General features: G+C 40.7%; 1 protein-coding gene across 5 annotated transcripts in view; it reads left to right on the top strand.

Moving 5' to 3' along the window:
- DNAAF9 (dynein axonemal assembly factor 9) overlaps positions 1 to 12,339 on the top strand; it is a 169,920-nt gene that overhangs the window by 147,519 nt on the left and 10,062 nt on the right. For 3 of the 5 annotated variants that reach the window (XR_005722339.1, XM_040247852.1, XM_040247853.1), the window contains exons 30-33: positions 3,389 to 3,524; positions 5,714 to 5,800; positions 9,962 to 10,068; positions 10,386 to 10,460. Coding sequence is in view for 3 of the 5 variants with exons in the window: in XM_040247852.1 (XP_040103786.1) it covers positions 3,389 to 3,524; positions 5,714 to 5,800; positions 9,962 to 10,068; positions 10,386 to 10,460 (405 nt within the window). In the remaining 2 variants the exon portion in view is untranslated. Of the gene's footprint in view, positions 1 to 3,388; positions 3,525 to 5,713; positions 5,801 to 9,961; positions 10,265 to 10,385; positions 10,461 to 11,806; positions 11,929 to 12,339 lie in introns of those variants that run through there. The other 2 variants (XM_040247854.1, XR_005722340.1) reach the window with 2 other exon arrangements.

Raw genomic sequence — 12,339 nt, 5'->3', positions numbered from 1 at the left:
ATCTATGAGAATGCTATTACAAAATAGAATATAAATGTCAAAAACCTATAAATGAACTCATATTTAATAAAATATTAGGAAGCAGTAAGATAGATTATCTGTACATTTTCTCAAGTGGAAGATCAGTAAATTTTAAAGCTGTTAAATCAAGTTATAAAGAGTGTTTATACTCTTTAAAGATATAAAAATATCCACTTGGAAAAACTATAAAATTATTAATATAACCAGCCAGAATGTGATGGTGGAGAAATGGGATGAATTTAAAGGTATATGAACTTCCCTGTCTCATGAGGAAAACTCAAAAGACATTGTTTAAAGGTGACAGGATAGCTATCGTAAGAACTTAGACTATACTTATCAGAAGGAACCCAGAAAACAATGTAGAATCATACTGGTAAAGGTTTACAAAAATGTTTTTAAACAGAATTCAACATAAACAAGGTGATAGAACCAAAGTATCATTAAATATAAGTGGCATGTGCTGTGCACTCAGTCATGTCCAACTTATTGTGACCCCGTGGACCGTGGCCCACCAGGCTCCTCTCTGTCCATAGAATTCTCCAGGCAAGAATACTGGAGTGGGTTGCCATTTCCTTCTCTGTAAGTGGGTTAAACACCTGTCAAAAGAAAAATTATCTCAGATTAAACCAAAAAATCAACTCTAAATTATATAATGATCTATACAAGATCATCTAAAACTAAGGATGGTGATAAAAGAATGGGCAAAGATATAACAGACGAATGCAAACAAAAAGACGTGATGTTAGTAACGCCAGAGTTGAATTTGTAATTGTTGTTCAGTTGCTAGGTCTTGTCTGACTCTTTGCTATCCGAAGGGCTGCAGCACACTAGGCACCCCTGTCCTTTACTGTCTCCTGGAGTTTGTTCAGGTTCATGTCCATTGAGTTGGTAATGCTATCTATCTCTTCCATGGCCACCCCTCCTCTAAGGGAGGACATAATCTTAGTTTTTTGTATGTTGAAGTTTTATGCCAGCTTTTTCACTTTCTTCCTTCACGTTCATCAAGAAGTTCCTTACTTCCTCTTTGCTTTCTGCCATTAATGTGGTATCATCTGAATATTTGAGGTTGTTGATATTTCTTCCAGGAATCTTGATTCCAGCTTGTGCTTCATCCAGCCCCTCATTTTGCATGATTTACTCTGCATATAAGTTAAATAAGCAGGGTGACAATATACAGCCTTGATCTTTTATCTTCTTCATCCACTAATGTACACTTAGGTTGTTGTTGTTTCTATAGCTCGGCTATTGTGAATAATGCTGCAATGAACATGGATATGCAAATAGCTCTTCAAGATAGTGATTTCATTTCTTTCTGATATAAGCCCAGAAGTGGAATTGTTGGATCTTGTGGTGGTTTTATTTTTAATTTTTTGAGGACTCTTCATCCTATTTTTCATAGTAGCTGTACCACTATAGCGTTTACATTCCCAACAACAGGGCACAAGTTTCCCTTTTCTCCATATCCTCACCAACTCTTCTTATTTCTTGTCCTTTTGAAAAACATAGCCATTCAAACAGGTGTGAGGTGCTATCTCATTGTGGCTTTTTAAAATAACAAATTAAGCATTCAACTTAAGTTTGAAAAAGAACAAGAACTTAAAAAAAAAAATTGAAGCTGTAAAACAGTATCTAGCCTGTTAAGGAACACTATGGAGATTCTATTAGCCAAATATAGACTACAAGACAGAGAAGGCAATGGCACCCCACTCCAGTACTCCTGCCTGGAAAATCCCGTGGACAGGGGAGCCTGGTGGGCTGCCGTCTGTGGGGTCACACAGAGTCAGACACGACTGAAGCGACTTAGCAGCAGCAGCAGACTACAAGAAATATACAAGAAGCAGTTCTTCAACAAATAAATCACAGAGAAATAAAGAGAAACTATAGACTGAAAGAGAATTATGTGATATATCAATGAAATATAATGTGGGGGCTTTGGGTCCTGGTTCCAAACAATTAACTCTAAGAAAATATTCTTGAGTCAGAAAAATTTAAATATGGACTAGATATTTTATATTAAGAATTTATTGCTTAATCATTCTTTTTTTTTTAAGATTTATGTATTTATTTGTGGCTGTGCTGGGTCTCTGTTGCTGCCCGTGGGCTTTCTCTAGTTGCATAGAACAGGGGCTCCTCTTCATTGTGGTGGATGGGCTTCTCATTGCAGTGGCTTCTCTTGTAAAGCACTGGCTCTAGGTGTGCTGCCTTAGTAGTTGCAGCAAGTGGGCTCAGTAATTGCAGCTTGCGAGCTTTGGAACACAGGCTCAGTAGTTGTGGTCCATGGCCTTTGCTGCCCTGCACCATGTAGGATCTTCCCGGAGCAGGGATCAAACCTGTGTCCCTTGCATTGGCAGGCAGACTCTCAGCCACTGGACCACCAGGGAAGCCCCATTCATTTTTTTAAAGAGTCCTTATCTTATGGTAATACGTACTGAAATATTTTGGATGCAATAATAGGACATCTGTTATTAGCCTCAAAATCGTCTCCTGGGGAAGGCAAGGAAAGCCGAAAAGGTAGGAGTATAATGTAGAAGAAATACAATTAGACAAATGTTGGTAATTCTTGAAGCCAGGTGATGGACATGTGGGCATTCATTACACTGTTTTTTTCTACTTTAGTGTATGTTTGAAATGTTCACATTATTGTCAGTAAAAATGGTTGAATCATACAAATGCAGGTGACGTTATAGTAGAGGTGGTGTGTATCCAGTGATCATAGCCATGTAGAATAAATATGGAAGAGATAATTGTGTTGGCATGCTGGGATGTGATTAAATTCTCTGATTTCCAAATTATCAGTAGTGTCATAGTGTCATGGATTTTACTTCTGTATTTTCACAAAAGTATGGGATTGATTGTGGCCCACTCCACAGCATCTCTTTATATGGGCCACCCTTCCTTACTGTGTCACTCTGTAAATATCTTTGTTAGAACTTACCTTGTAATTGTGAGTCCATGGGTGAGGCTTCTTAACTGTACTCTTTAAGAATGATTAGCACCTGACATACAGTTTGTGTTGGTAAATGTCTGTGTTCTGAACTGGTGAAAGTCATTGGCAGCAGTTCCTAAGGAAGTTCATGGGATATGGAAAGGGCCATTTGATGAAAAAGCTCCAGGTATCAAAATGAAACTAAGAAGACAGAGGAGGTTAGGAAGAGGGGCAGCTACAGAGCTGAGGCCATTCACTTCCAGAGGCTGCAGAAAGAACGGAATGATGGCTATTGTATCAGTATTGAGGGGCAGGGGTGTCTGCATGAGGGGGCTGCTAAAAGGGATGATCAGGGGAGGGAGCCAAGGTCTCACATTTGTGCAGACCCTCAGCCCCAGTCAGAACTCTGAAGGCTGAACCTTTTTTTATTTTATTCCCCAGGCCTGGTTAGCAATGTTGTATTCACCAGTCACACTGTGGAGCAGAGGCACCCTCTCCTTGTTCAGCTGCAGAGCCTCATCAGAGCTGCCAATCCTTCTGCAGCCTTCATTCTTGCAGAAAATGGGATTGTCACCAGGTAAACTTAACGATCACTTCTCTCTGTAGGACCAACCACTTTCTCAGATATAGCATTCTGTCTGTGACCCATTGGGTCTTTCCACTGTATCTAAGACCTGAGCATTTACAGAAGCCAGGTCTTGAACAAGTGCTTTTGATGCTGTGTAGAAATCACCAAGAGGATTCCCACCTGTCAGTATCCTGTACTGTTCTGAGATGTTTTATTTTTGACACATTCACATTCTCATTCATTAAAGGATTCAAGTCAAGACTCTCTCAGTGTTCTTTATGTTAAGATATGAGAGAAGTAGCATAAAAACATAGGGAAATTATATCTTTAATTCATAGAGCTGGGTTCTAGTTACAACCTAAAAATAGAAAATTAATGACTTTTTAATGTAAGGATACTAAGAGTTGTATACTTTTTATATAGTTTCGACCTTTGAGCATTGCAGATATTTTACATATTCAAAAATTAGGTCAACAAGGAGGAAAAAATACAAAAAGTGAGTCCATCTGTATATCAAAGTAATAACCATACATACACAAAATAATTCAAGTAACTTGAACATAATCCTCTGTTGGAACCCGAATTCCAAACAACATCACTGAACATTAGGGAAGGGAGATTATAAATATGAAAGGTAAGGAAAGGTAATGAAAAACCCTGCAGGTATTGGAGTTGAATAGGGGGACTCAATATAAATTCATTAGTTCAAAAAAAAAGTATATTCCGTCTTTCCATTAAAAGGGACCAAAAATAAAACCACAGTAGCAATTAATACCTTTCCCTCTAGATCTTAATTTCTGAGTACCAATCCCCACTAAAAGGTATCTGGTCTCCTTGGAGAATTGGTTGATTGCAATTTAGGCACAGTGAAAGTACAATGTGAGCCTAGTGCATTTTATGCCAGAAAGGCAGGGAAGTATTCAAAAATTAGTGGAGATATTTCAAAAGGATACGGAAGGTAGCTTAAGAAGCTCCCACTTAAGTTTGGGACAACTTGAGTTGTTGTATGAGAGAACCGTGATACTAATGGATTACAGCACATGGAATAAAATGAGTCTATGGTGATATTAAAAAAATTAAAAAGGGAGGGGGACAGAACAGTAAAGCTCTCCTCTATAGAAGAATGTTAGCTAATAAATAAGAATTTATAGAACTGGAAAGACACCATTTTGTAACCTTTCATATAATAACTTGATTTAGGCAAGAATTATCAGTGGATGCTAAAAGTAGTGGAGGACAGATTGTTGAAGAAAAGGATATTCACTTGACTGAAAGTATCTGTTACTCCATAGACTTATTTACTGCTTCCAAAGAGGGAAAACTACCTTCGCAGTGAAGAGGTCTAATCCAGAAGACATGACATTGACCAAAATATTAAACTTAGCAAGAGCACTAATGGGACCAAGTGAGTCATGTGCTTCCTTCACATGACACAGTGGGAGGAACACAACATCACTCGGCCATTACTCTTGCCAAGCGATAACTTATGGAGAAGGAAACGGCACCCACTCCAGTGCTCTCGCCTGGAAAATCCCATGGACAGAGAAGCCTGGTGGGCTACAGTCCACGGGGTCGCAAAGAGTCGGACACGACTGAGTGACTTCACTTTCACTTCAAGTGTTTAACTGAATCTAATCACGAGGAGCAACCGGACAGATCCAGGTTGTGAGACTCAAGACAGCTGACTGTGTACTCTTCAAAATTGTCGATTCCTTGAGAAACAAAAAGTTGGAGGTGTTTTTTCCAAATTGAAGGAAAATTAAAATTATAAATTCAATGAGCGATCCTTAATTGGGCCCTGAGTGCCCTGTCCCCACTAAAGGGAGAAATTTGAAAATGGATGTATATTATTAAATCAATAGTTTTCAACTTTAACATGCATATGAACCTCTTGGGAATCTTATGAAAATGAGGGTTCTGATTTAGTAGATCTGGAGTAGTCTAGAGATCCTGCATTTCCAGCAATCTCCCAGGAGATACCAAGGCTGCTGGTCCTCCATATTAAATTTCTTAGGTGAGAATTAGTGAGAATGTGCTTGTTTCTAGAGATGCATATTAAAGTATATAAGGGTGAAATAATAGAAAAAAGTGTATATGTATGTACTTGTATGTGTATACAGATGTGTGGAAGGGAAGGAAAATGTACAGGTTAAGTTTGATAGTTCTGACTAACCTGGGTTTTCTGTATGTTTTTAAAGGAATGAAGACATTGAACTGATTCTCTCAGAAAACAGTTTTTCAAGTCCTCAGATGCTACGATCTCGATATTTAATGTACCCTGGCTGGCAAGTATTATCATTGAAAAATAGCTAAGATTTCTTTGTAAACTCAATGATTTGTTTATTTACAGGAAAGTAAAAGAAAAAGTGAAAATACCAGGTGTGCTCTGGGAGGGTGACAGTGGCAGCTGCAATGGCCTGAAGTCCCAGTAGCTACTGGCCTTGTTAGAATCCCAGTGATCCACATCTCGGTCCCAAATTGAGACCCTTGCTGAATGTTGAGACTTAAGGAATCATCTTGTGAGCACTAAGCACAGTGACGTCCTTCGTTTCCTCTAGCCTCTAGTCAGAGTGAGGTAGCTGGCATGGAACCAAGGAGTTATGACCCTTCTGAGTGAAAGAGTCACTCCTGAGAATAGTCAGTCCCTCTGGGCTTCCCATCTGACAGATATGTGGCCTGCTGTTGTGGCCCAGAGGATGTTCTCTTCTCTGCAGGTGGCCTCCCAGCCTAAACCTGTCCTCCAGATTCAGGGGAGCAGAGGAGAAAAGAGAGTGTGAAGTGCACTGTCGTCATATTTCCAGCATCACTTGAGCACTTACTCTGTGCTACACCATGTTCTAAGACTTTGCTCTCCAGTAAAGCACCCACTAGCCACATCTGGCTACTTAATAAAATTACATATATATTAATAAAAATGAGGTAAAATTTAGAATTTAGTCTTTAGTCACACAAGACCCTTTTTACATGCTTAACTATAACTAGCAGCTACTGTGGGACAGTACAGATCCTTCATCACAGAAAGTTCTGTTCACAGTGCCAATCTTAAAAGTTCAGCCTATGTTATCTCATTAATCCTCAAACCAGGCCCCAGAGTAGATTCCCTTAGTTTCTTCATTTTAGAGATAAGGTAACTGAGGCAGCCAGAAGTTACATGTCCTGTCCAGAGTCACACAGCTAGTAAATCAAAGAGTTGGGTTTCAAACTCAGGTTGTGTGGCTTCAGAGCCTGTACTCTATTTCTTTTTTTTAAGTATAGTAGATTTACAAAGTTATGTTAATTTCTGCTGTACAGCAGAGCCTATACTCTTACCTGCCATGTTGCACTTGTTCCTGTATGGGAAGGATAACTAGTTTTGCTGTGTTGAAGGTTCAAGGCAGGTCAAAAATGATCCCTCGTGTTGGTCTGAATCACCTCTATTATCCTTACTCACTTCTCTCAGCCACCTCTTTATTATCCTTACCTCTCAGCCATGAGTACTGTTTTTTAAAATAGAATAGTACAGTCAGTACTATTCTATTTTAAAACACAGGTCGATATGTAAAATTGAAGATTTTCATGCTTATTCTTAAAAGGAACCTCTGGTTTGAGTCACATCATAATTAAATAGTGGGTAAGTGGATCATTCCTTATGCCTAAACAAGGCAGTAATATCTTAGCTTAAAAAAAAAAAAGAGCTTCTGGGGTGAAACTTTTCTACAGTGGCTGCAGCTGCTGACCTTTGTGCTGCCAAAACTAGGCCTCTGGGCCTAGTCCTGAGATGTCTGCCATCTCAACCTGGTGCCTCAGGAAGCGCGCGCGCGTGCGCACTTTGTGTGTGTGTGTGTGTGTGTGTGTGTGTGTGAGTCAGGAAGCACATGCCTGTGTGTGTGTGTGTTAGGAAGCACACGTGTGTGTGTGTGTGTTAGGAAGCGCACGCACGTGTGTGTGTGTTAGGAAGCACATGCGTGTGTGTGTGTGTGTGTGTGTGTGTTAGTCACTCAGTCATGCCCGAGTCTTTGCAACCCCTGGTGGACTGTAACCCACCAGGTTTCTCTGTCCATAGAATTCTCCAGGCAAGAACACTGGAGTGGGCTGCCATGTCCTTTTCCAAGGATTCAGATAAATTATTCTTATATCAAGATCACCATCATCAGACTCCTCTGCATCCCTGTGCATAACTCCCCTCTCTCCTTGGATGAAGGCCATCACCTCAGAGTGAACAGGCTTTATTAGCTCTAGGATATACTCAGCTTTGTGATGTGCAGAGTCTCAGCCATTCCTCTCTCACAGCCCTCTGTTGTCATTGACCCCACACCTACCTCCCCTGGTAGAACAGCTTGTTCCTAGTCTGGAAGGAAACCTTGTACTCTTCCCTTGGTCCCTCCAAATTCTCCTAAGGATGCAACTCTGAACATAGACTCCTGAGAAGCCCATGGTCTCCAGATAGCAGTCTTCGAAAACTATTATACCACCACCTTGCTTTAAAGAAATAGCAAAAAGTGGGCTACTTTCAACAATATAAAATTCAAAACTGCAGTGCAATTTTGAAACAAAGAAGATTAATCAGAAAATACAGTAGACTAGAGGAAAGTGTTTGCATCAGATGTGACAAAGGGTTAATATAGTATTTGGTAGGCTTGTTTAGATTTTAAAGAACAGTTGTTGTCATTGTTCAGTCACTCAGTCGTGTCCAACTCTTTGCGACCCCATGGACTGCAGCACGCCAGGTTTCCCTGTCCTTCAGCATCTCCTGGAGCTAGATCAAGCTCCTGTCCATTGAGCCAGTGATGCCATCCAACCATCTCATCCTCTGTCATCCCCTTCCTGTCCTGCCTTCAGTCTTTCCCAGCATCAGGGTCTTTTCCAGTGAATTGGCTCTTTGCATCAGGTGGCCAAAGTGCTGAAACTTCAGCTTGAGCATCGATCCTTATAATGAGTATTCAGGATTTATTTCCTTTAAGATTGACTGATATGATCTCCTTTCTGTCCAAGGGTCTCTCAAGAGTCTTCTGCAACACCACAGGTCAAAAGCATCAATTCTTCAATGCTCAGCGTTCTCTATGGTCCAACTCTCATATGCAAACATGACTATTGGAAAAACGATAGCTTTGACTAGACAGACCTTTGTTGACAAAGTAATGTCTCTGCTTTTTAACACACAGTCTATGTTTATCATAGCTTTTCTTCCAAGGAGCAAATGTCTTTTAATTTTGTGGCTGCAGTCACTGTCTGCAGTGATTTTGGAGCCCAAGAGAATAAAGTCTCTCACTGTTACCATTGTTAACCCATCTATTTGCCATGAAGTGATGAGACGATGCCATGATCTTAGTTTTTTGAATGTTGAGTTTAAAGCCAGCTTTTTTACCCTACTCTTTCACCTTCATCAAGAGGCTCTTTCGTCCTTTGCTTTCTGCCATAAGGGTGGTGTCATCTGCATATCTGAGGTTATTGGTATTTCTCCTGGCAGTCCTGATTCCAGCTTGTGCTTCATCCAGCGTGCATCTCTCATGATGTCCTCTGCCTATAAGTTAAATAAGCAGGGTGACAATATTCAGCCTTGATGTACTCCTTTCCCAATTTTGAACTAGTCCGTTGTTCCATGTCTGGCTGTAACTGTTGCTTCTTGACCTGCATACAGGTTTTGCAGGAGGCAGGTAAGGTGGTCTGATGTTCCCATCTCTAAGAATTTTCCACAGTTTGTTGTGATCCACACAGTCAAAAGCTTTAGCATAGTCAATGAAGCAGAAGTAGATGTGTTCCTGGAATTCTCTTGCTTTTTCTATGATCCAGTGGATATTGGCTATTTGATTTCTGGTTCCTCTGCCTTTTCTAAATCCAGCTTGACTATCTGGAAGTTCTCAGTTCATATACTGTTGAAGCCTGGCTTGGAGAATTTTGAGTATTACTTTACTAGCATGTGAAATGAGTACAATTGTGCAGTAGTTTGAGCATTCTTTGGCATTGCCCTTCTTTGGAATTGAGATGAAAACTGACCTTTTCTAGTCCTGTGGCCACTGCTGAATTTTTCATATTTGCTGGCATATTGAGTGCAACACTTTCATAGCATCATCCTTTAGGATTTGAAATAGCTCAACTGGAATTGGCATAGTGGGAGCCCAGAAGAAAGTGGGAGGGGATCCTGAGTAAAGGCCAAAGGGTACAAGGAGGGACTGCTAATCCCAGCTGGGATACTTGCAAGCTTCAAAAGTAGAAGAGATCTTTGACTTGAAGAAATTGCTAGTCCAAAGAAATTGCTAGTCTGCTCTTCCTTTTCTGAAGGGGCAAACATGCTTTCCAATCTCAAGATGAAAGAGACATAAATGCTTTCAAATAGGTGTTTTGTACACAAAATGGCATATGAGTAAGGGAGGATTCAAATATGATAATACATTGTTCTGTCGAATGTAGTATATAATAACACTCCAAGCCCCAATTACTTATATATATAATTTTTTAAACCTTTTAAGGTATGAAGGTAAATTTGATGCTGGATCAGTCTTTCCATTGATGGTTCAGATCTGTGTATGGTTTGGTCGTCCCTTGGAGAAGACTCGCTTTGTGGCCAAGTGTAAAGGTAAGCCTTGACTGGAACATGTCCCAATACTGGTAAAAGAGTGCCCCCAGAGTTGTCCCCACCTCCTGGCACTATTTTGATATTCAGTGTGCTGTCTTTTCTCACCATTTGGGTCTGAAAGGAGGCAGAGGAATTTGAGGACCCAGGCGTCCCATCCCCTGGGAACAGTGGCAGAGCCACTGGGGGAGGAAATGGTGTAAGTACCTGTGAACCCTAGAGGAGGCGCCTTTCCTAGTGCCTAACCCTCCCAGCTGTGCTGCCCTGGCCTTGGCCTCTGCCCCCAGATAAGTAACAACCCTCTCCTATTCCTCCACCAGCAATTCAGTCTTCCATCAAGCCGAGTCCATTCTCTGGAAACATCTACCACATCCTGGGCAAAGTGAAGTTCTCAGGTAACTGGGGGTTTGGATTTGGGAGCTCTGCACTGTGGAGTGATCACATCTCATGATGTGATTTCATAGCCTCTGCTGATGCTTAGCAGACCACTGATGCCTCTTGTTGTTTAGTTGCTAAATTGTGTCTGACTCTTTTCGAATTCATGAACTATAGCCTGCTATGCTCCTCTGTCCTCCATTATCTCCTGGAGTTTGCTCAAATTCCTGTCCATTCAATTAATGACACTATCTAACCATCTCTTCCTCTGCCACTCCTCCTTTTGCCTTCAGTCTTTCCCAGCATCAGGGTCTTTCCCAGTGAGTCAGCTCTTTACATCAGGTGGCCAAAGTATTGGAGCTTTTGCTTCAGCATCAGTCGTTCCAGTGTATGTTCAGGGTTGGTTTCCTTTAGGATTAACTGGTTTGATCTCCTTGTGGTCTATGGCCAACTCTCAAAGAGTCTATCACTCCTTCCATTTTTTTCCCCTTCTATTTGCCATGAAGTGATGGGACTGGATGCTATGGTCTTAGTTTTTTTAATGTTGAGTTTCAAGCCAGCTTTTTCACTCTGTTCTTTCATCTTCATCAAGAGGCTCTTTAGTTCCTCTTCACTTTCTGCTATTAGAGTGGTATCATCTGCATATCTGAGCTTGTTGATATTTCTCCTAGCAATCTTTCCAGCTTATGGTTCATCCAGCCTGGCATTTTGCATGATTTACTCTGCATATAAGTTAAATAAGCAGGGTGACAATATACAGCCTTGACATACTCCTTTCCCAATTGTGAACCAGTCCATTGTCTCATGTCTGGTTCTACCTGTTGCTTCTTCTTTTTTTTTTTTTAAATTTATTTATTTTAATTGGAGGTACCTGTTGCTTTTTGACCCACATACAGGTTTCTCAGGATACAGGTAAGGTGGTCTGGTACTTCATCTCTGTAAGAATTTTCTAGTTTGTTGTGAACCACACAGAGGCTTTAGCATAGTCAGTGAAGCAGAAGTCCATGTTTTACTAGAACTCCCTTACTTTTCCATGAGCCAACAAATGTTGGCAATTTGATCTCTGGTTCCTGTCTCTTCAAAACCCAGATTATACATCTGAATGTTCTCGGTTCACGTACTGCTGAAGCCTAGCTTGAAAGACTGAGCATAACCTTGCTAGCATGTGAAATGAGAGCAATTGTATGGTAATTTGAACATTCTTTGGCATTGCCCTTTTTTGATATTGGAAAGAAAACTGACCTTTTCCAATCCTGTGGCCACAGCTAAGTTTTCCAGATTTGCTGACATATTGAGTACGGTACTTTAAAAGCATCATCTTTTAGGATTTTAAATAGCTCAGCTAGAATTCTGTCTCCTTTTCTAGCTTTGTTTGTAGTAATGCTTCCTACAGGCCATTTGACCTCATACTCCACGATGGCCAACTCTAGGTGAGTGACCACACCATCATGGCTATCCAGGTCATTTTTTTATATAGTTCTTCTGTGTATTCTTGCCACCTTTTCTTAATCCCTTCTGCTTCTTTCAGGTCCTTACTGTTTCTTTCCTTTGTCATGACCATTCTTGCGTGAAATGTTGCCTTGATATCTCCAGTTTTCTTGAAGAGATCTCTGATTTTTCCCATTCTGTTGTTTTCCTCTGTTTCTTTGCACTGTTCATTTAAGAAGACCTTCTTATCTCCCCTGGTATTCTCTGAAACTCTGCATTCAGTTGGGTATATCTTTCCCTTTCTCTCTTGCCTTTCACTTCTCTTTTTGCCTCAGTTATTTGTAAAGCCTCCTCAGACCACCACTTTGCCTTCTTGCACTTCTTTTTCTTTGGAGCGGTTTTGGTCACTGCCTCCTGTACAGTGTAACAAATCTGCATCCATAGTTCTGGAGGCATTCTGTCTACCAGTTC

Source organism: Oryx dammah, unplaced genomic scaffold (genome assembly GCF_014754425.2).
Source record: "Oryx dammah isolate SB20612 unplaced genomic scaffold, SCBI_Odam_1.1 HiC_scaffold_10, whole genome shotgun sequence".
NCBI classification, from domain to species: domain Eukaryota; kingdom Metazoa; phylum Chordata; class Mammalia; order Artiodactyla; family Bovidae; genus Oryx; species Oryx dammah.
The sequence above is the reverse complement of the archived record's forward strand: the minus strand, read 5'-3'. Positions and strand labels throughout refer to the sequence as shown.